This window comes from Micropterus salmoides, unplaced genomic scaffold (genome assembly GCF_014851395.1).
Source record: "Micropterus salmoides isolate LMB-PRFRI ecotype aquatic unplaced genomic scaffold, ASM1485139v1 Ms_hic_scaffold_3, whole genome shotgun sequence".
NCBI classification, from domain to species: Eukaryota; Metazoa; Chordata; class Actinopteri; order Centrarchiformes; family Centrarchidae; genus Micropterus; species Micropterus salmoides.
This window is the reverse complement of record NW_024042261.1, coordinates 32,897,698-32,923,050: the sequence shown is the minus strand read 5'-3', so window position 1 is coordinate 32,923,050 and position 25,353 is coordinate 32,897,698. Positions and strand designations below refer to the sequence as shown.

General features: G+C 37.4%; 1 protein-coding gene across 6 annotated transcripts in view; it reads left to right on the top strand.

Moving 5' to 3' along the window:
• cntn5 (contactin 5) overlaps nucleotides 1-25,353 on the top strand; it is a 110,972-nt gene that overhangs the window by 55,240 nt on the left and 30,379 nt on the right. For all 6 annotated transcript variants that reach the window (XM_038693858.1, XM_038693863.1, XM_038693859.1 and 3 more), the window contains 4 exons: nucleotides 5,077-5,172; nucleotides 9,199-9,402; nucleotides 15,129-15,231; nucleotides 19,833-20,014. In XM_038693858.1, coding sequence (XP_038549786.1) covers nucleotides 5,077-5,172; nucleotides 9,199-9,402; nucleotides 15,129-15,231; nucleotides 19,833-20,014 — 585 coding nt within the window. The remainder of the gene's footprint in view (nucleotides 1-5,076; nucleotides 5,173-9,198; nucleotides 9,403-15,128; nucleotides 15,232-19,832; nucleotides 20,015-25,353) is intronic.

The window sequence follows — 25,353 nt, the reverse complement described above, 5'->3', positions numbered from 1 at the left end:
CTGCACTGGCAGGCAAATATGTCCAGATGGTAAAGTACAGACACGCGCTTCAAAAAAGTGCTGCTTGTTTCTGAGGGACAGAAGCTGCACCTCAACATGTACGTCATCTGTCCTCTCAACTGTACAGATCTTTTCCTCCCCCTCTCTCACCACTTGAGTGTCAAATCAGTATGTAAAACTCGCCTGAAAATGAGCAATGTAACATGAAGGCACTCATTTATGCATCTAATCTTCAAGCTGAGACGTTGGCGGCTATTTTTAGTTTAGCATAAATACTGTGCATTTTCTTGACACTATATTATCCATCAGATTTATTGTGGTGAAAGATCATGCCTAATGCTTATAAAGAATGACATTGGAACGCTTTACCTTTCTTTTCAACAACTGACAGCCTAGCAGCAATAAACATTATTTGTGATCTTCATCATCTTAGTCCAGCTGCCTTAAGATGCCCCACCCATAACTGCTGCACAATCCTGTCTCCCAAAAAAGTTATCTCTTCAAATCACCCCCCCCCCCCCCCCCCCCACACAATTAAGTCTATGTAGATATTTGCTCCAAGTTCATTTAGTCTATAGCATATTGCAATTCTTCGAATCTGCGATTTTGCAGAGATTTAAAAATTTAAAGTCTATAAAGGCTTAAACAGAGGGAATGCTTGGGGTGATGTTTGGTTGATAGGCAGGTGTATCAGCTGAGAGGATGGCCCCCGTTTGTCACACATCAACAACTTCACCCAAGCCACCTTTGCACAAAATTGGATTTTCTAGTTCCAAAACAGACAGATCAGTTGGTATCCTGTTGTTGGGGGCGTGAAAGGGCATAAAGTGGAAAGATGCAGCACAGACAGACTGTGCCAAGTTCAAGCCATCACAGCAAAAATAGCCTATAATCTGCTATAAAATCATATCTTTATTATTCAACTCTTTTTGCCAAATTATTTCCTTAAAGTTCAGTATAGTAGCAACTTTTTTGTGGCCTGGGGGTTTGAAACCACAGCCCTAAAAAATTACTCACTGAATAAACATGCGTGGCTATCTCAGTTGTACTATTGAGTCAGCAACAAATCCCACATCTCACCAACTGTTGTTGTGGTGAGAGCTGAAGAACAAGTCAAAAATGTCCATGTGGGAGAATTAATGATTCTTTGTGTAAATCCTGAACGTAGTATCATCATACAGTTAAAGAAGCAGTGAAACAATGATCTATTTGTGGAGTCTGTCATAGTAATATAGATTAAGATGTACAAAATTGTATTTATCTGAAATAATAATCATCATTCCCATTAACAGATATCAGGTCAAATCTGAGTACAGTAGGTTATATCAGGTATCAGGTACAAAAAAGTTGTAATAAGTAAAGTATTATTATTATATTTTCTTAATTTTGTTTTACCAAGCTGCCTGATTGGGGTTGTTTCTTAAATAGGTTTAACTTAACATGAGAGTTCAGTAGGTGTTGTTACCTCCTGAACTTCAATAAACTGTATTCAGAAAACCTTTTTAGTCATTTCATCCAATGACCAAATTTGTTTTTCTTTTAATGTTATCCATGGCCGTTTAACATATAAAGTGACACATTTGTGTGACTGTGTCAACAGCATCAACGTAATATAGTCTCATACTCTGTCTACATTTCTTTAAAATGTGACCCTTCAAAGGGCTAGCCACAGAAACAAAAAGAGTTGCCCTGCGGCGCACATTTGGATGCAGAACCTTCCCTCTCTCTTTCAGCATAACAAATGGTGGGTATTTATCACTCAGCGTGGAGCTCAACTTTTGTTCCCTTTTCATGTTGGCACTGCACATTTTCATGCATTGACACAGTCGACTGCTTCAACTAGTTCAGATACACATGAGCAATTATTTTCCACATAAACTGAGTGTTTTAAAGAAGTAATTACATACTTTTAGATGTTGTTAAGACTTAAAATAGAACTTAAACCTTCAACTTATTTGACTTGTGTTACACAGTCACTGTATATTAACATACAGACAGTACGCTCTTTGTAGACAGGAAACTGTATGTGCTATATTTCAATCAGAGCATGCTAAATCCAAGAGCTCTTCAACTCAGCCAATTGGACCTGTCAAAGTGCATAAGGAAATGTTCAGTTCTCTATATCTCAGGCTCTCTATATTCTATCCACTGGTCGTGTGCTCTGCTCCAAAGATTTCTGTAGGATACTTTTTTTCCTCTCTTTGTTTTGTAATTCTGAGCTGCTGAACTCACACTTGGGCTGTTTTTCAGCCGTGTCTTTGAAGGCAGCAGGCAGAAAGAAGGCCTCTGATCTTTCTCCCCAAAGAATTCTTTTCTCTCTCCAGACGTGAGTCTGGCTGAGGCTCAGGTATCGAGCCACTCTGAGTAGTACAGTAGTAATGAAATTAACAGGATGCTTTGACTTGCGCATTGGAAGACACACACACCCCACTCTGAAATGTTCTACAAATCTGAAATGATTAGTAGTTAATGCCCATTGATTTAATTCATACTGATCGTGAAATAACTCATTTGCATTGAGCACCTGCTCCTGTGCTTACTGCAAATTTCATCACTGCATTTCTGGATTTTAAACATTTATATGGACATATGTTGACTTGTAATTTTTGAGGATGCTTTAATGACCATGCTGTACATTATTAAAAAGTCATTAATATTGATTAACTTACATAACTACAGTTTGCAAAGGGAAAGGATAGGTCAGTAAGAGTTTCATTTGAACCTCGTCTCCTGGTTCTCTGACACTTTAATGCTTCTAATATGGATGTATTATTGTCAAATGACTGACCCCCCCACTTCGTCTTTATTTTTTTCATTTTAAATCTAATGTTAAGTGTTCATAGCTGTGGTGCTTCTACATTGCATTTCTCACTTGACAATAAGACTGACGTAAGTACTGTGGGTTTATGTAGGTGGGTTTCTGATTTTTTTTCTTTCTCAGTTATTACTGTTCATGCTATTCATTTCAAACAACTAGTGTTGCTGCTGCCTGAATTGTAAAATGTATAATTTCTTTCGTGCCTGGAAATGTTTCCCAGGAAAGAACTAGGTGTTTTCAACAACAAGTGTAATGGGTCTCTTAAACTGGATATACTGTACTGTAGACTGAATTGTTATCATGTTATAGTATTTGGTTATATATAGAGTAGCAAAATTGAAATACAAAAAGAAAATTACATTCAATATTTATTGAATTAGGCAATCCTTCTCAGAAGACTCATGTCTCCACAATACGTACCCTGGCTCAATTATTTAAGGGAAGTAATATTGATAGAAACACACATGCTTACTTCTGGTTACTGCGAAGTACGACAGCTGTGTTGTAGGTTGTACTTCAGCAGTTGAATACACAGTTGTCCTGTGTTATTTATTTACTTATTTGCTCATTTATTTCAGTCCTTACCCTCTTTATCAATTGATGGCATGTATTTATCCTACCTAGTGTCTGTTAGCTGATTAAAGCTACAGTATAGAACACCGATCCACAAAAACTCATGATTTATATTTGAATAAAAAATTAATATGATGTATAAGGTAGCTATACTGACAAAAAAGACACTGTGTGACAGCTGCTGTTGAATCAATAGTGAACATGGTGACAATAATTGGTTCTCCATCCCTATACTCTGATGACAGGTTGTTAGCACAAATAAATCAACAATAGTCACACATAGCGAGTGTATTGCTGTTCCAACTTTGCACACTCTCTAGAGCTGATTAACTGTCTATTCAGTGTTGGACCTGCCTTGTTTTAAGTACAGGAATGGATCAGCATGGCAGTTTGATTTGTGGTGTCGATTGAATGCCAGCAAATCCAGGTTGTATGACAGTATCTCCTGGTTGATTCTACTGCTAGAAAGTGCAGCATACAACATGAAATATTTATTCTTCCTCAATTCTTTTTTGACAGTCTTTTTTCTTCCAATAAACATTTTGCTTTGTATATATTTTGTGTTTTTTTAACTAAACTGTTTTTAAAAAAGGTTATCAGTACATAAATTTAACTGTGTTTTGATGGGGAGAAAACAGACCACACTGATGTTTTGAAAAATAAAGAAATTTGTGCGACATGTTAAGATGAAGGCCATGAACTATGATCATTATTAAATGTGTCAGAAATCTTGAAGAAATGCAGGTTTTACAAGTCACTCGGAGGCATAATTATCCAGCAGTTTGAGGGTGATGGTAAACACTGCTCCTCAAAGTGATAAAATGAAAGTGGTGGAGACACAGAGACCCGCCCTGGGTCAGCAGCCTGTCGCTTGATTTCCACACTTTGGCATTGCTTCAACTAGAAATTAAGCAGGCAGTATTAGGTTCTAGAGGGCTACAGTTATGGAATTTCAGATTAAACCTGCTTGGTTCTACTTCCACAGAAAAACAACTAGGTAAAAACAAAAACTGTAATGTCAGTAAAGGTGTTCATTTTAGGAAAAGCAGTATCATTGTAAGGATGATTTAATTTAACAATTAATCAATTCATTTCAATGTACTTCTAGAGCATAGATTAAATGATCAAAATCAGCTCTACAAATGCTGATTCTTAATTCAGCCAGCAGTAATTGTTTGTGTTTCTACATGATCATTTTTAACAACTTCAACAGTTTTCTTGTTCTGGCCATGGCATATTGGACAATGCATTTAATGTAAATGCAGAAGCTAGTGAGCCAGGTGGAGCTTGGTGATGGTAGATAGGCATATAAACTGTTTGATGCCGGAGAATACATTTTTTTTTTTTTACCATGATGATGATCTTTGCTTAACCATTATTAAGGTTAATGACTGCTTAGGTAACCAGTAGGAATTGCTAGTGCAGTGACATGAAAAGCTGTGAACACAACCAACACTTGACCAAATCCAAGGTATCACCATCTGGAATCAAACTATGGGTGAAAGCTTTATCCTTGTTCTCCCAGCTCAAAATTTAAGTTTGTTGATGTATTTGTTTTTTTAACATTCCTAAATCATATAAAAGGCATTGAAGGCTGATTGCAGGGATAAAATAAACTGATTCCATATAACTATGGTATATTTTATTGTATTGCTAAGAAAGATTATCTTTGTGTGCTGTTCCAGATATTGGTGCTTTCAGTGGGAAGACCAGAGGTGGGGTTTCTGTGCGTGAAGGCCAAGGTGTGGTACTCATGTGTACCCCTCCTCCTCATTCACCAGGTAAGAGTTCAGACCTTCCGTCATAGCCAGAAGAAAAAACATTTCCGTCTCTTCACCTTTCTATTTACCTTTGGGATTGTCATCACCATTATCATGCCATTTCTATGCTAACAAGTGCTGTTGTTATTGCGGTGCCAAGGTGAGAGATTGTTGTCATCATTTATTAGTATTTTGATGGGTAGTTTTTGTACCCATCCGTTCTCTCATCCATGCTGTCCAAATGATGAGTGTGATAAGTTATGGCAACAACAGAGAGCACAGGGTCTCTGAGATCGAATTTGCTGGATCATTAGAAATGAAAAGAAATGTTACACAGCCAATTATTTCACATAGGCAGAGCATAGCCACCGCTCTTTAATGGCATATCTTGAATATCCCTCTCTGCAGTTGTCCTCTAATGTAAGCTCTTATGTGAGCCATGAATCATCCAAGCTTTCTGTTTGCATCAGCTCTGTCATACCGCTGCACTGCACCCATGGGAATGTTTGCCAAGTGCTCTTCAGCACCCACTCCCATTTCTGGATGCCATTTTGAATGACATGATGGCAACCACAGAGTCGGGTGACAGAATAGCTGATTTAAAAAAATGAGAGAGTTCATTATTAATGATGCAAAATGACGGACAGATTAAAATGTAGTGCAGGTGTTGCCTTTGTTCCGGGTGTGTGCCATTTTTCACACTGTATTTACTGGTCAAACCACCTTATACAAGATTTTCTATTTAATTGTTAAAAGTGTGATTGACATTGAAATTAGAATCAAACATGGGAGATGATGTTGATGATGATGTGGAGTGAAATCAGCATAATGGAAATAGCTTTTTTTCTGTCATTTAAGGTTTGTTACAGTCTTGCTGCTATAAAATTGAGGTGTCAGTCATGATGACACACTGTAAGGCCTCATGTTACATTGCTTGTATTAGTTTTACCCACTTGACGGTATAGACACATAAGAAAAGACATAAAAGGTCAGATCTACAAAGTCACAGTTATGCTACTTTAAACCCAGAATAACTGAAGTTGAATATTAAAGTAAAACATTTTTAAGCGACTTTTTAGGTATTCCTATCAAACTTTTTAGAAGGTTTCACTTTGAGTCTTACCAAAGTGAAATACAAAGTACTTGATAAGGCAGCCTTGGTTAATATGGTTTTAATAAAAACTTTATTTGTATTTTACAAGCTTCAACTGTCCCTCAACTAAATGTGCCTTTTTACAACTTTGACGTTTTAGCTATATTTAGCTGTATAAACAATGGTCTTATAATAATCAGATTAGAATCATAAAGTTAGCATTGCGTAAGCTGGCTTTGTTACATATAGATTATTACATTGTCAGAATATTTACTTCTTTATGGTATGGTAAATGGCAGGCCAGTCTCAACTGGCTGTTGAGCCTTTTTTTTTTTTTTTACGCACAATACAGGTAAGATTATAATTTATTTCTTCAGCATTGCTGACATGAAATGAAGAATTGTGTCCAGCAACAAAACAGTTTTTTTTTTTTTAAATGCCACAGCCATAAAATGTGCCTGTGTGATGAATGCCTTGGTGAGTCAGAGCGTGTCACCATTGAAAATCATATTGAAGAGGGAGTGTTAAACAATGTTTGAGTTAAATAGGTTGTGGGAGGATTCAAATACATTAAAATGCCACTTAAATAAGATAGGTCTCATAAGTGAAAATAATTTGGAATCACTGAGATGTGAAAAGTTTATTATTATCCATTTCATGGCTTTGAGCGCTTGTGATCAGTTATGTGTATCTTTGGTAAATAGTGTTTTACTGTTATGAAGATAAAGTATGATGGCCTTTGAATGAAACCTTTTGGAACTCTGGTGTCTTTGATAATGCTACTACTTTGTAGCAAAGATGATTGTAATTTATGCTGTATTATATTTAAAAGAAGCAAGACATGTTGATTATTAAGTTATCCGTTTCTATAGTTGTTGTTGTTTGTGATGTATCTCAAACTCCGTGCTTAAATCCTGTTCCTCCATTCCTGCTTCCCTGTCGTTATTAAGTAGTCCTCTCAGTAAATTAAGCAAGTGGTGCTGATTTTGCAAATGAATGTTGTTATATTTTATTGCAATATTTGTGTGTCCTGTATTTGATTCAGCTTTCTACCTTATTGCAGCCACCAACGAAGTGAATCTTTGAAACAGCAGTTTTTCATTATTTACCAAGAGAACAAGAATACTTTATAGAAAATATAGCCGTTCCCTTTCCTCAAGAAAAGAAAGATTATGTATGCAGAATCAGAGAGTTGTTAAATATAGTTATGCAACACTGAATATATTAATTTGTCCCTTTCTTTTAATATAATGATGGATGTGGCTGTGTATGCATTATAGACTCGTAGCAAACAGCATGCTGTGAATGTCTGCTCTATGTTTATCATAGTTATATTGCATCCTTGCATCCATCCATCCATCCATCCATATTATTAACTACTTATTCATATTCGGGGTCAATTTGCTAACTCTTTCTGCCTCTTTTTCTTTATTTTTTGGCTTTTTTCCCCTTCAAACTCACATATTTTGTTCTTTTTTAACAGCTGAATTTGAGAAGGCATTCCAAAGATCCCTTAATGAGCCTTCACACACATGCACACACACACAATCTCCTGGAATCTCAGCTATCTGATGATATCACCAATTAATTAAAATAACCTGACTGCAAATAACAGACTCATTGTGACCCTGTCTAATCATTATTTCTTCATCGTTAGGGGCCTCTGTATTATTTTTTCTCTACAATTTGTATAGACTAGGGATCATTTTACGCTAATAATCAAGATGATGCTTTGTTTCTGGATCCCATATATTACTTGTTTAGATTATTATTGTTTCACCTTTTTTGAGCAGTGGCAGGTGGCACTATCAGTGTTGTGCTAAATTATCAGTGGTTAATCATTTTCCCATTTTATTTTTGTTTGACATGGGCTAAAAATAGTAAAATACTGTACAGTATTCAACTGGTAGAATGTGACAAACGTATATTTCTGAGCATAGCAATAGTTTTCATGTCAGATAAGATTTTATTTTTACAGCGAGGTCTTGCTCTTTCATTCAGTGAGACCAGAAGGACATTTTGGGTGTGACTGTCATTATTTGCAGCACTTTGCCACAAACTCAGTCAGCAATTGAATTCTTAAACTATTCTATATTAAGTGGATTTACCACCAATAACTATTCTACAGGGATTGACTATTAAGACTATTATCGATAACCTAGAAGGAGACACTGAGGTTTTTGTTTATTTTTAGTGTAAAAATAAGCCTTAAGGTGAGTTTCCTGGGATCACTACTGATATATGCTGAACTTAATGCACAGGATTTTGACATAATGCATAGAGGACTATGAGTGTGACATGACACGACTGAGAAAAGTCTCCAGAGGAAACAGAATTCAACTATTAGCTTCTGAAATAATTAGACGCTCTGATGGAGTTCATGATTGATCAGGAGGATGGCTGCTGTACTCCAAATAGTTTCACTCTATGAACCTGGACTGTGTATGAGACCTTTTGGATGTGTAGAAGAACGCAGAACATGAATTAACATTAGATCCTGACCGATCCTGTCGGCGTGTTGGAAGGTTTTAATAATCAATGAAGTTATGATGCTGTGCCTCGTGCATAAGTGCACAGAGTGTCTCTCTTACCATTAGAGTAAGGCGGCCCTAAAATAACAAATAACAGTAAAGTACTGTGCCATTGACTTTGGACCTGTTTAGTTTTTTTGTTTTTTGTCAATGCAGCAATTCTGCTGCCTCAAGATAGCAATGCGACAATAATTTGCCTGACCACACTCATTTTCAGACGAACACTCCCATTGGATTGCATGCATTTACTATTTAAACAACGTGGGTGTTTGGCGTGAAAATGACAACTGCTTCGGTTGGAAACTAGCAATGGCACTTGCGCTGTGCTTTGTGCCAGGTGCAAGATAGTGCCACCAGTCAGAATAGACACAAAGATAGGTTCTGCATTTTTCTAATTTGTATGTTCTCCACTTGCTTTTATAGAGATCATCTACAGCTGGGTATTTAATGAGTTCCCCTCATTTGTTGCTGAGGACAGTCGGCGCTTCATCTCCCAGGACACAGGGAACCTGTACATCTCGAAGGTTCAACCCTCTGACGTAGGAAGTTACATCTGTCTGGTGAAGAACACTGTGACGAATGCGAAGGTTCTGAGCCCTCCAACACCTCTCACATTGAAAACCGATGGTGAGGCTCTCACACTTACAGCACCTCTCACATGATAGGCTCTGATTTGTATGAATGCACTGGGCAGACAAATCTAATGGATTTCATTGGATAAACCACATAGAATGTATCGCAGAGTCCTCACTCTGTTCAAGTGTAGAAATGTTTTATTCTTTGCTCTTTTTTTTTTTAGATCAGTGCACAGATGGAAATCTAAAAGCATATTTGATGTACTGCTAGTGCATTTTTTGTATTATATTGCATTTGGAGAAATAATTTCAGATCATATAGATTAATAAAAGTGGGGCGGTCTTCTGCTTTCCACTGAGTCTCATGTTAGTGGAAGGCGTTATGAATTCCATACACACCGTAAATAGATAGTAAGCAGTGCTTTAACATTAGTGTGGGGAGTTTTCTTCGCTCACAATGTGCTTTGGTGAAACTGGCCATCAGGGAAATCATTTTCCCAGCATAAAATTAACTGAATCAATGGCCCTTGCTGTGGAGGGATTTCGCTCTTTTATACTAGCCTCTAAGGAGCCATGCTGTGGAGCTGTTTGTTGGATTCAGGTGTGGATTTCACCTACAGGCTTTTTACATCTGACTACACAGAGAAATGTCCATCACTTCACACAGGTGCCTGTCATTGTCAAGGTTTCAAAGGGCCACTGAGATTACATCCCCAGTGAAGCTGTGAAAGGGCCTCTGTGCCTCGGAACCAGGTTTGTTCCAAATGTTGCAACACGAACTTAGCTCTTTAGGATTACATCCCTTCCAGCAAGATTCCTACTCTGTGTTTGTATAACATTGTATGAAATGGCCCTCAGAGACGTGCATAATACTTAGCACATAACCATGCTAAATTGGCTTGTGTCTCTCATGAACCAAGATGCAAAATAGGGGCTTGTGGTCAGTCTGCTGTTTAATACGGTTTGTGGATGGATAAAGAGACAAAGATTTTTTTGTTGTTAATTATTCATTTAATCAAGGAATCAACTTTGCAGCATCTGTACTGTAATGTGGCTATGATACATAGGATGAAGGACAGCAACACAACCGCAACACAATATGGTCAAATGAAATCTCTGCAGCTGTAGGTCCATTATGCCAAAGAATGCTTTGGCATCTCATACTCTGCAAATCTCATGATGTTCAGCAGCCTTCTATATTGTGAATTTGTGTCTAAAATGCTGAAAATTGCATTGGCACACCTCACGGCAGACACCCAAATGTTCCTGTGTAGTGTGCACCCCTCAGTCATTGGAATATGACCAATCAGACACCGCAATCTGTGCCTCAGTAAAAGTGAGTGATTATTACACAGTAGACAGTTCAAGCTGGATCTGTGTGTGGCTCACCACTGTCAGCTCTAACACTGACTCTCTTAATCAAAACAAGCATCTGGGCTCCATTATTCCCTGCTGGAAGCCATTGATCATCAATTCGCAATCCACCTTGAGCGAAGCTGGTCTAAGCAGTGAACCCTGGACTAATGCACTGTTTTTAAACAGAAGTACAGTTCATTCTCAAACTGATTGACAGGTAATTTAATAAACTGAGTGACACAACAGTAACTAAATCTATTTTTTTAAGTTTTGATTCCAGCACTGAACTAAAACTCTTCAGTTACTGTATGTATGTGAATATACCTCACATTTTTGTTGTCCAGAAATTACAAATTACAAATTAATCATTGTTTTTACTTACAGATAAGTTACAGAGCTTCCAGTTGTCTGCTGGTGGCGTTATTGTCATAAGACATTTTTTCTCTCCACACTGACAATTACAATTACAAAACTAATATCAGTGTGAAATAATGTTTGCAGTCGCATGCCCTCTCTATATGGGAATGTGTTCTGTACTGCACTGTAAATTGTTATTGAAGACCTAAGGCTCAGCGACATATTAGGTGTCAACACGATTTTTTATGAACCAACATATTTTTAGTGGTGTAGTAAAAAAAGTTCATTGTTCTTTACCCTGAATGCACACATTGTGCTATCAAGAAAGCTGCAACTTTCTTTCAGCCTAAAAAAACACCACATTTATGGTAGAAATAGCATAGTGATTTTTCACTCTTTTTCAATACTTTTGATTTTAGATTGTGTGCAATGAGAGTATGCAATAATTGTAAATAGGACATTTTACCTGCCTGCTTATTAAATTACTGCTTAGCCCAAAGAAAAAATGTTGTTAAAAAGTCGCAAGGTACAGTGTACAAAGTACAAGATAGATTTATTCATCTTTTTAATCTATTTTACAACACAATGTTGTAAACAAGATGAAGTTGTAGCTCCCTTCATGCTACTCACAAAAAGCAAACGTTATACAAAAATGATATACACTATACACTAAATGGGTGGATAAATATCATAAAAGCAGTGTTGCAGTAAAGACAGCCCAAACTGAGACCAAGTCAAGACCAAGACCAGACTTTATCGAAACTGAGACAAGACCAAGACTTTTCGGGGTTGAGAACAAGTCGAGACCAAGACCGAGGGAGGGCGAGACCGAGTCATGACAAAGATCAGTTCCCCACGTTACATGACACACAATAAAATGTGGAACGAGACCATACATACTTCACAAATTGATCAGAAAGATCCACATTCCCATTAAAACACCCTTATACAATGATGGTGATTGGGTGGGTACTATCTTTTAGTATCCTTTGGGCTCTGCACAGCTACCTCACCGATATCATTGATGCTCAGTAGATTGGTACCAATCATCTTCTAAATGGTCTTAATCACACACTGCAGAAATTACTATTATCACAGATTAGGGATGCACCAAAATGAAAATTCTTGGCTGAAACCAAATATAATGAAAAAATCCGCCAAATACCGAACAAGTACATTCATATTTTTTCCCTTTTTTTTAACACTACATAAATTCAATAGTCAAAATGTGCATTTTATTCAGTGTTTTCCACAGGATTTAGACAGACTACGGTGGGTGGGTCTGAGGCCCAAGAGGTAGAGGAAGTCCGGTAAAGTAAATTACATGTGTCTGTTTACTTTTAATGTACAAATGTAATATGTTTAATACTTTCTGTGAATATAATCCAATTAATATTATTTCCATACTGTATAGTCACTTTATTTTGATGGACGTTGTCACATGTGTATCCTCCCAATTTGATAAAAAGTGTTGTATGTGTTCTTGTATCGCGTAACATGAAAATTTCATAGGTTAAAATTTCATAATTTCAGGTAGGACTCTCATACTGCAACACTTGTCTTTGTAAAGAGAGAAAATGACAGGATAAAGTTGCTAACCTGCCTTTCAGCTCAATCTGGTCCGTTTCAGTGGATTTGCCATAAAGGCTTGAATATGTGTCCACTCCAAATGTAGGTGCGGCTAGCTTTATCGTGTTCTCAGAAACGAGTGACAGAAACACTCAAAGCGGGTCAGACCGTTTGTTGCCTTTTCTAACGACAATTCAGCAGAACAGTGTCTGCAAACAGCAATTTTTGTGTCTTTCTCTGACACTTTAAAATGCTTCCACACTCCAGTTATGTCAATGTAATGTAATTGTTTGGTAAAACTTTTGACTTATACATAACACCAAAAGTGCTATTTTAACTATTTTCAGCCAATTAATTTTGGTGGCCGAACATTCGGTGCATGCCTATCACAGATCATCTGGTATATTACAACATTTTGTGTAATGTCAATCATGTTCATTGTATAAAACATGGGTGCATTGCTAGTGCAGTATAAATGGAGGATCAATGCCGTTAGGGCAACTTCCTCATTGAATCCTACAGTAAGGATGTGACAATCCAATTAAAATAAGGGACACCAGTCCAGCTATTCAGGAATTGGCTGGATCTGTTCAAATGAAGGTAGATGGAGAAAGTAAGAGGGAGTTGTTATTTAAATATTACAATTTTACTATTGCAATGGGATATCTGATTTGGTTATTCCATTAATAAAAAGGGAATATCAAATGTAGATTTAAATGTTTACTCTTTGAAAGTTTTTTACATTAAAGCAGGTGTAATGAACTTGTAAAACATATAACTCTCTGTTTTTGAATTTATGTATTGTTTGTTATAGTTTCCATTTTCTTTTAAAGTTTCAGAAATTCTCATGCTTCTGAGAAGCACCTTAAAACACATAGCTATTAGGGAGAGCAGCGAGCTAATAAAACACTTACTTTTTCAATGCTATAAGCTTGGAGTCCCCAACAGGCATCGTACTCTCATATTGGTTTGCAGAGAACAAAGCACAACAGAAAAAAGTAATTTTCATGTGATTAATAAATGAAACTGGAACATAAAATATAAAGCTAAACTACAAATGAGGGTCGGTAATGTTTTAGCACACCAAGCCTAGACATTATTTCTTCCAATTCTATCAAGTCCAGTCACTGAAACTGAATGTGATATTGAATATACTATGGCATGAGCCAATGAAATATTGCAAATTCATTATATGTGAAGGGCTGCTTTGGAGCCATAAATGTTGAGAATGAGATTGAAATTGAAAAGTTCTTTGGAACAAATATCATAAAACTCCTTTTCCATACATAGTGGGCCACAATTCAATAACCCCCACTCCTTTGCAGGATTCATTTTATCACATAAAAAGTGTCAGCTACACGTAGGAGGTGTAATTATGGTTTCTCAAATGTCACATCGGTCATTTGTCTTACTGATCATGTACATTACAGTGCATGTGAAGCAGCACTGCATATGGTCCAATATGTTTTGTTGTGAATTCAGGAAGCTGCTGGGGCAGTGAGTGTATCAGTGGTTCTCACATGCAGTGATTGTGTGCAAAATTTAACATTGTACTGCAAAGAGTAAAATGCTCATGTAATATTCATATTGCAAATTTTCATTTAATAAGACAGATAATGGTAATTAGACCCCAGAAGAAGGTGTTTCCCTTTGTTTCTCCAAAGTTGTTAATGTCGTCTGACATATTGTTCTGGCAAATGGATATAAATGGCCTCCTTACCATACGGATGAAAAAACAAAGAAAACATGTCCTCTGGCTGTGACTTAGAGGTATTAGTCATGGTGGCGCTTAGCAAGACTGATAACATGTTATCACTTGTGTCCTTCATAATGTGTTTGGGAGTTGTCGAGTAGTTTACTAATTCTTGAGGACAACACACTATGTTTCACTGTTATCACTGGAGAATATTTTTTGTGCATTATCTTTATCGTTTGTTTTTGGGATACCATGACTTGTGAGCTTTTCTATCGTTTCTCATATAGTACACTTTGCATTCGTGCATAAATGACTACCTCTGTAAAATTTGGCCCACATAACTGCATTTTCCAACTGACTTTGACTAAACACAAATATAATTATTCAGTTGCTTTGTATTTGATCTAAACCAGCATCACTGACCCTTTTAATAAACAGTGTATAAAGTAAAGCTGGATAGTTGAAACAATGCCAGATGGTGTACATAATGTGCAGTCCCACACCTGTACACTGCGTGATTCAATGGACCATGTGTATTTTGATAAGCCTATGCATCAGGAATCCTCAGGAAATTTAGATTGGCCGCTTCTTTTTTTTTTCTTCAGTTATTGCTTACATACATTACAACAGGTACTGAGGCAATAGGAAGTGAACATCCCTATTATTTTTAAATCACTATGCCCAGTCTTTGTATAACACACTGCAAGTAAAGATGAAGATGATCAGAAATGGGGGATAAGTAGCTGTTTCAATCTGGTTGGTTCTAATGTCTGCAATTCCTCTTTCTTAACCTTTCCCAGGTGTCATGGGTGAATATGAGCCCAAAATTGAAGTGCATTTCCCTACATCTGTTCTGGCTGCCAAAGGAGTCACTGTCAGGCTGGAGTGCTTTGCTCTGGGGAAGTAAGTAAACAATGACATATTGCACAAATATAGCTAGTTGTTTATTACAGCAGTATCATATTAATCACCAGGACAGTAAACTGCAGCCTGTCATTTCCCTGTTCCTGAGAGATCCTTTAGATAATACTCCTCATGTTGTTCTCTCTTTCTCTCTTTAAATTACATTATTCCATTACCTGTAAGGGAACCAGGCATATCTTGTCTTCAGGCAGGATGTTAAGTGAGAGTAGAGAAGTGCAGCATTGTAGCTTGGATGTTAGATGGCATGTTAGTGCATGGGGGGAAGACTGAATAGGAAATTCAGCCCTAGGGACCCATGTGTTCTCATAATTGAGAACCCTAATGTATCTGTGTTTCCTGGGTGCTTTCATGGTCTGTTGTCAATGTAGAAAGCCAAGGTTATGTCTATGAAAAAATGAAACTGGTAATAGTCTGTCTTCCAGGAGGGAAAACACACTTTCGTCCACAGAGACTAACATCCAAACCCCTTACCACAGTTACTAAAGTTAGCATTACTGGGTTCATAATTTACAAAATTATTGCCTTTTAAAATAAAAATATTTTTGAGATAAATTAAAATTAGATGTAATGGCTAGACCTAAAAGTAAGTCACATTTATTTGTAGTTAATAATTCAAATTAAAAATGACTGCAAAACATTTTTAATCAGTTCTTCTCCAAAGCAAGGTTGAAGTGGTGTTTGACAATACAAGAAATCATTTTCATTGTACAACATAACATTTTATCATCCCTACTCCATTTTGTTTATAATTATTCAACATGAATTATTCATTGCAGACTCCTATCTTAAGTGCAAACAGTCTCTAATCTACAAATGACTAAGGACCTCATAATTGTTTACCTTGATTTCAATTAATTATTCTTATTATGGTAAGTCATTTCCTAAATATATAGACACTGTATTATAATCTCACACCCCTTACTTTTCCCTGTCAAGCTAACCAGGAGTTTTTGAATGCTTGTAGAACAGCCAGACAGCTTGAGACCTTCCTCTGTTGTTCCCTCAATGAAGTAATTTGTGCACGATGGCTTTCAGTCACACAGTGATCCCAGTGACTTACCCTTTTACGTAGAGATGAATGATTTATCAATGCACCCTATTAAGAAATGCCAGTCTTTATATAGCACTGAAAATGAAGTTAAAATGGGTTTTGTTCTCCTGTTGATCAATATTTATGATGGCACCACTTGCTAAGATGGAGCAGAAAAGCTCTTTGTGTGTGAATGCCAAAGCTCTTTGATGCGATTGTCTATTTACCAGTGACAGTACTTTGTAGGTCGCAGTCAAGGGCAAAGAGAACAATGATATGATAATGAAAAAGAGAAACAAAAAAATAGTAGAGTTTTGCATTCACCTTATATAGTAATGTGATTGTTACTAATATCTGTAACTTGTATGTTTGTGAATGTGGATTCTCTGTAGAATGATAACCATTGTTTGCTATTGTGGAGTAGTGGTCGACCAATATGGGTTTTCAATGGCCTGGAATGAACTGAAAAAAGACGCTGGCGTCAGAAAAAAATGCTTTGGTGGACACAGGCCAGCGTTTTCTTTTAAATATATGATTGTCAGGATAGTTGCCATGAATGATTATAACCATCAATAGATGATGAAACACTACCTATAGATTTTCAAACACAAATACAATTTAAAAACCTGGCTTCACAGTCTGATTTACAAGAATCACAAGTGTGGTGCTGTTAGCTGCATTCATTTCAAGGGATATTGGAGTATGAAGTTCATTGTAGTTGAAAAAGACCTGTACATTTGATGGGTTACACATTCTCCCACTCATTTCCACTTAAAACATAATATGTGGCATGTGGTGAATGCTTTCATCTGAACTGCCTTAGAGTTGAGGCACTTTTAGTTTCAGTGACCTCAGAGGGAATCAAACTCTTGAAAACCTGGCAGTTGCTTTCCTCATTGAGGGCCTCAAGGACAACATTGTCAGCAGCAACAGAAAGTGCCTCTTAATAATAACACATTTTATACTCTTGGTTCTATGATTAATATTTTCATGTTGTTTTTTTTGCTAACTAAAATGTGGCTATGTGTTTCAGGTAGACTCTTCCTAAAAATAATGTAGAATTTCCAAGAGGGCCATTTGAGAACTTAGCAAATTTGCTAAATGGTTGGATAATATCTAGATCTTAATAGTCTGAAGCAAACCAATTCTACATTATGTCATGGTATTATATTTAAATTTCAGCCTTTATTATGGAAGCAGCCAGATGAGGGCACAGCAATTGTGTGGAATGCTAATTAAGATGTAATCTACAAAGTTTGCCTATGGCTACATTCTTCAGTTGAAAACTGTAACACCTTACATAAACACATCATTTATGTTAGGGTAGGAAATACTCACACTTTGAAAAACATGGACATGACCAGAGCTTCAGAGGTCAGTAGTTAATTCATACAGAAGACACTGACAGGCAGAATTTCTCATTTCTATCCTGAGTGAGCACATTATTCAGCCTCCAAAGAGAAGTCCTGCCATGGACAGGAAGATTCACCCTCGTGTTCAAGCCCAACAGGGTCTAGATTTGCTCCGTTTTCTAGGTAGTTGACAGTTTAGTTGGAGCAAATGTCTCTAGCAAAATTCTCCATCAGTAACAAATAAGGAAGGGCATCATAACAACTACATCCCATATTCATGAGTGCTGATTCACATATCCCTGTTGTTAGCATTTGTTTATGTTGTTCTTATACCCCACAGGGGCACTAAAATGAAAATGTCAAACTAACAAATGGACCCACATTAGACCACAGACATCTGATTTTATCTCGGGCTCCACATTTTGCCCATAATAGTAGTGTATAGCTGTCTGTACTGCAGATGGGGAAATACTGGTGATAACAGTAGTTTTCTACATTATTTCACTGGATTAATTAATGTATGACAATTTAAAATAGGTGAATAAAATTTTGACAGGTATTAACTGGAATGCATGTTACATAAATTTCAATCATAGTGACAATATTGTGACTGTGAATGTGCCATCATACAACATAATACACATGTTGTATTAAGAAACTGTTATGCTTGTCCACATTTTACATGGAGATTAAAGATACTGCAAAATCAATATTTTTCAGACTTTGAATCGAGACAATAATTTCTAGTCACAGAACTTTGTTGCCAAATTCATGTGTAGAAATTTGGGGCTCCAAAAACTGAAGTGAAGAAGAAAGCACTAATGCTTCACACTCTCAGTGATGTGAGGGAACCTAAATGCATACTGTAAGCAATGAGTCAACTATTTAAAAATACAAATAATAAAAATGTTTAAACCAATAGTCTACAAAAAAGTGTGACACAGACACTCCTGTCCAAAATAAAATTAATAAAGTGAAAAAATGAAAAATGCTTTGTTCAATACAAAACACGCTCTGAATCCTAATTTCAGTCCATTGCAGACAAAAGCACTTCAATGTCCTTGTGAATTTAGAGCAGATAAAAAAGCTCAGGGATGTAACATTTCCATCTTGGCTAAATGATTGATGGGTTCACTGGAGGTTTGTATGGTGTCACGTTTCCATCTTTCAGACACCTGTCAAATCTAGTTGTCATACAAGAGCACTACTGATACAAAGCCATAGTAAGACATTTTCTCTCTGCATGTGCAAGTCATCTATCATAAGGATCTATAGGGCAATCCATGAATAAACAGGGATAGATGACATTGCTTGAACACTACTCATAAAAATCTCTCTGGCTGTTGTAAAAGCCTGATTTGAATATTGTCCGTGTCCCTCTGAAACCCGGAGTTTAATGCGTGGGTCGTTTGGTACAGTAAATATATCACGAGTGGTCAAAAGGTCACTGATTCACATGTTGAGTGGAACTAACATTAAACAACATTAACTTTAGAAACTCATCATGGTGTGTCTATACTAATGAAGGACGTCTGTGATCTGCAAGTCATTGCAGATGTTTGTTAGAATTAGATGTTATTAATTAAAAAGTTCAAATTTTTGGGCTACAAATAACAATTATTTTCATTATTTAAAAATCTGATTATTATTTCTTTAATTGATCATTTAGTCCAAGAAAATGTGAAAAAGCCTGTAAAAATTAACAAAACCTCATAATGATGTCTTCAAATTCAAAATTCAGGTAACCTAATTAATGAATAAATTGATGGAGGTATTAGTTTAACCTAAAGTAGTTCGCACAAGCAATATACAGATAGTCAAAATTGTGAAAGGTTTAAATTGTTTTTTTTTAACTAGAGAATTTAAAGAGATAATTTTTCAAGGTTATCTTTCTTTTTCAATGTCATCAGTTTTACTAATTTTAATTGTTATTACAAGGGTGTTGTCAGGTGACAGATTCATCTATGACTCTCTCTCTCTCTCTCTCTACATATATATATATATATATATATATAATTATATATATATAGTAATGTTCTTATTTTAAAGAAAGCAAAAAATTAAAAATGTTAAATTGTTTTGTTACCAATAGTGAATTACATCATTGCCGCTCACAACATAGTATGTGTGTAAATACTGCTTATTCCTCTTTTACACTGTACTATTGAGTATATAATCCTCCTCTTTTCTCCTCACAGTCCAGTGCCAACAATCACATGGAGGAAGATAAATGGCAACATCCCCAAAAAAGCAAGACTTCGGAAGTCCCAGGCTGTGCTGGAAATTCCCAACATTCAGCTGGAGGACTCAGGAACTTATGAATGCAAAGCTGAGAATCCAAGAGGCGGCACGGCTTTCAAAGGACATCTACAGGTCTATAGTGAGTATGAATATTTTACTTTTGTTCAGCTATCAGACATTATACTGTATAAGAGCTGTTGATGCATGTATTCCAGGAATAATGGTTTAAATATAGTGGTTTAAAGACCTATTCAACTTTTCTTCATAAGCTATTTGGGCATTCTGCACAGTTTTCAAGTATTGTTGAATTTATTGAACAGTCCAAGGAATAATTATACATCCATCGCAGATAATCCAAGAACAAGGGTCTCACTCAGTGAGTTTGTCTGTTTGTTTTAGTTGAGAGAAGTGTCAACTGTGTGTGTTGTTCCAAGATGAAATGTTCTGAGCTACTCCTCTGCTTAGTTGTTTTAATACTGTAGACTGTTGTGGTTCCTCTTTTTCTTTCTCAAAGATTTGTCATAATATTATCAGATTCTTCCCACTAGTATTTACATCCATGGCTTTGGACACACCTTTCAATGAATTTGCACACCTGCTTCTAATTATCACTACAAAAATATAAATTTCATTGAACATATTGTAATGACGTGTAAAGGTTCACTACGTTACTTTTATAAAAATTACTTTTTGGCATATTTGCTGAAACTGTCACTATATCCCGACAGTAATACATGAGACATAATCTGTGAAAAAATCTGGTTCCTCTGGCTCCTGATTCCTTGCACATGTTCTCACTTAGTCAAGCTCAATATCTTCAGTGCGGCTTCAGAAGTTTTGTAAAAACAATGGCTGAGAAACAACCAGCAGCAATGAAAGAACTGCTCATCACATCTTTGCCAACAACAGTGTATAGTACAAAACACGTGTGAACACGTCCCAGCTCCACACGGAGCATTGAGCTCATTATGTTTGATGCTATGGCACTCGTATCGACAAGTGGCAAAGAGGCATGACAAGAAACAGTGGGGAGTAACTTGTGAGGGGGGACAGATGTGTTGTAGCCTCTCATCCCGCTGTTGGAAATTGTTGCAGCTGCATCTGAAGCCTGGGGTACTCTGCCCTGGGTCACGAAATGAGGGGCGTCTTTAAGATAGCAAGTCAAAACTAGAGGGACCAGGGTCTTGGCGAGACTCTCACGGTGGAGAGCAAGCCCTAGGATAAATGAGGTTTCACAGGGCAACAAGTTCCTTCCTGTGGGTTTGGTGGGAGTATCTTAGCGGAGTGATACGAGCAACAGAGAGACAAAGAAGGTTTTGCATTGTATGTTCAATTGTTACTGACTTCTGCTTTAAATAAGATAACATATCTACACTAACACTGTAATGTTCTTAATGTAAATCTAATACAGGTATACACTACTATAGTTTATTTGACCAAATCTGGGCAAATCGTCACCATAAATTTCAATTTAAAACGTTTTTGGTATGTGTAGTGCTTTCATATCAACTTCAGGACAGACCTCAGTTAAAAATATTTTTTTAGTTTTCTAACCAATGTGAGGTACTTGTAAGCATGCTGAATTACTACCTTTGCCCATGATCATAAACTTATCTATGAGGGTACATGTCCCTCATTTCTCTTGTCTGTGCTGTGTGCACAGGACCAAGATAATGGACTGCTTCAGCCTTGGTAGGACACATTTTCAAGGCCCTGCACTTCTTGGCAACCTCAATTCTGTTGACATCACAAGGAGAATAGGGAGCCTAATTTGTAACAGCCTCACGCTAAATGTAATTTACACAGGTCAGCTGGTAGTTTGAACTTTCATTGTGAGGGAGACCTCCCTGACCATAATCATTCAATCAAACCACACAAAAAAAAATATTCTACTGAAGGTGCCATATGCAAAGAATAGCAAAGAACGTGCTTGGCATGTTACTGTAGGAGAAGCAGCTCAATGGTCGGGTTTCCTCCTTCTGCACACTATGCTATGCAATATACACTGTTTGGGTCTGGAAAAGTGTGTTATAATTAGGGCTGGGCATGTTAACAGGTTATTATCGTGTTAAAGGGACTATATGTACGTTTTTCAATGAAATTAATCAAATTTAACTTCACTTCACTTAAAAATGAAGCAAACGCCTGTTTTCTCCATTGCTTGCATCAGCCACTATTCTGCTTTTAATGTGGGGACTCCGGATCAGATTCAGCGCTGTGCGTTCTCCGAAGCCTCTCTCGTACTACAGCGATAACACGGCAGCTAACAACATGCAGTCCACTAACACCCTAAAACAACCAGCTCACAGCAAAACACGGGCTCCACGTGAGGATACAAAACAATAATATAGCTTTATGTGCTGAAGCCCATCAGACCAAACAGGTTCAGATGATGTCTAGTAAGAACAAAGTGAGCATTACTAAAGCTGGAGAAACAGAGAAAGTCACGTTAGCTCGGAGAGCAGTTGCTAATGTTATCCGGTGCAAAGTTATATCGCTCGTGTTACTTCACCAACTAACGCGACCCATGTTACTATCCTGTGTACCACTGCTGATTTAGCCTGCAAGAAAGGATATAACGGTAAAAAAGCAAATGTGGAGCGATTTGTTTACTAATGTTAGCCTATAGTGATGCAGCCAGGAGCAGCCAGCTAAAGCCACAGTAGCTCGGACCTACCGCTATTTGCTTCGTAACGTTCAGTTAAGGTTTATCGTGGTTTTACCAATACTCAGGTATACAGCTTCTCCACCTCTCCGTCGCTGTAACTAACGTGACCCACATAATATAAAACACTGCAACTTCACAGCGTCAACAACCCAGAGGAAGAGCCATCCACTAACAACACTAACATTGTTGTTATAATATTCAGTTCAGCTCACTACCCGTTTCCTTATCATCCAATACATTTAGCTGTGCTGACATTGCTGAGCCTCCGGTGAAAGATGCACAGATAGTAAAGATAGTTACTGAATGCAGCAGGCGAGCTAACGATGTAGCACGTCGGTGATCATGTAATCAGCATGGATTAGTTCAACCTGCAGCTGATAAAACTATTACTGTAACGTTGCAGTAGGGGTTTACCTGAGTTTCCAGTATATTGTGTGAAGCTGTCTCCCTGCTTGTCTATAGCCGCTGTCACTCTGCCTTTTTTTCCGGGAGGATTGTGCCGATATGCGGCTGGCTGCGCTGAATGAAGTAATGTTACGAAGCCGGTGTTGATCTGCCTCTGAGACGGGAACGTTGAAGTAACAGAGCCTGAACATGTCTGAGTGAAAAGCCACAGCCTGCATGCTGGTGTTCCTGCGTTTATTACACGATTTCTGTATGAAAGTGGTTGTGTTTCTGGATTATGCTCGCTCATGAGTTCAAGCGAGCACGTGTACGAGTACACGCCTGGTAGCAATCTTAAAACCGCACCGGTAGTGGCTGCTGGAAACTCCATAATGCCCCTTTAACGCATTAATTAATTAATGTCGACAATTATTTTATCGCACGTTAAGGCAGTTTTTTTTATTATTATTATTATTATTATTATTATGAAAGTCCATTGCTCATTGGCTCTGAATACACATACAGTCAAACCATGGATTATTATTATTATTAACAATGTCAAACTTCAATTAATAGTCTGACTAACTATCAGTGCATGAATTAAAAATAAATGACATAAAAAGGCTGCTGGCACACTGGATGTCTTCATTTTTGTATATTGACACTCATCACAGAAAAGGTTGCCGACCCCTGGTCTAAATTAAAAGAAATAACATCAGTGTTGTTGTCAGGGCCAGTGTTTAAATACACAGTGAGCTCTGTGCATTTAAAGCTCTTCATTACCATATGATATCATGTCATTATCAGTGACTATCCCCAAACATTTGTTCTACACAAATGGATTTTTAAAGTGTTCAGTGTAAGTTCATATTTACATTTAAATAAATAAAATTGAATACATTTTATGTTCTTGTAATTGTTCAAGAATTGAAAAATGCACATCCACATACAGTATAAAGTAGACGAAAAGATACTACAGGATGAGGGCACAGCAGTTGTACGGAATGCTACATACGGCAAATATAGTGCTCAGATCTTGAGTTGTGACAAAGATTCTTTGTAGTATGTGGAGTTGGACAAGACTTGGACCATGGATGCAGCTTGGGAAACACAAGCAAGTAGGCTACTGAAAAAAAAGTCAAGAAAAAAAGCTTCACAGTTAACGGGCCCCAAGAAAGACAGTTGCCCAGTTTGCCTATGCCATGGGCAAGTCAAGCAGTGGAAGATTAGGCTAGAGGTGTGCTGGTGTATACAAATTTTACTAAGCCCTGGATATTTTGTACACCATTTTAAACCTTTCCCCTCCTTTCCTTGATGTCTGTTTTTGAACCAGCACCTAATCAGAAAACGTGTGTATTTTCCTTCAGTTTTTCAGGGATAAAGAGTCTAATTACTGGACACAGTAATAAGACATCTCTGATCTCTATTAAGTTCACTTCAAAAGTACAGGAGCAATGAAAGTCAGCCTGTCAATGAATCAAGTAACAAGTGTCACATTACATTAATTAATTTAGCAGACACTTTTATCCAAAGCGACTTACAGTTACTATATATATCAGAGGTCGCACACGCCTCTGGAGCAACTAGGAGTTAAATGTCTTGCTCAGAGACACATGGTGGATGTGTCACAGTGGGGAATTGAACCTGGGTCTCTCACATCAAAGGCATGTGTCTTATCCACTTGCTTCTTACGGGCTGTAGCAGTAAGGGATTAGCAAAAAGTGGTTAAGGGTGGGATATGCGATTCTGGAGAAATCCAATACCATGACAGATACCATGAGAAACAACAATCCAGCAAGTAACTAACGTTAGCTAAGTTGTAGTTTAGCAAACTGCCACAACAGTTGCTGCTGCGAAGCTAACATGCAGAACAGACGAGACTGTTTACCTGAGCCAGCACACCAGCTCCAGACAGCGATACTCACAACTCTCCTGCTACTATAGCTGCATATGTTGACGAACTAGAAAGTAAGCTGAATGTCATTTTACATTACCTCGCGGGGTCCGGACCACCTAGTTGTTGTCCCCATTTGCTGATATTTGCTATATTTGGCAAAAAAGGCATATATTGGATTAGAATTGAATACCCCACCTTTAAAGGGATAGATAGTAAGTGATTGTAATCCAATACAGTTTATGTTAAATTCAGCGAATATTTCCTCACGGTTTGCTAGCTTTTTGTTTTGTGTGTGCGTTGGAAGAAAAGACGTCTTCCAACAAAGCCCTGGCTCTGTGAATTGGATAACAAAGAAATGGTGTGTACCTTCCCCACAACATTGCTCCAACCAGTCATTAATGTTAGTGCTCATGGACAGGAGTAATGGTGCGAGGGGGGCAGTGAGAGAGAGAGTTCTATACACTGGCACATTCGAACATGCTGGCACTGTGATGGAGAGCTAGCCGAGAAACAGCCAAAGATGTAAAGG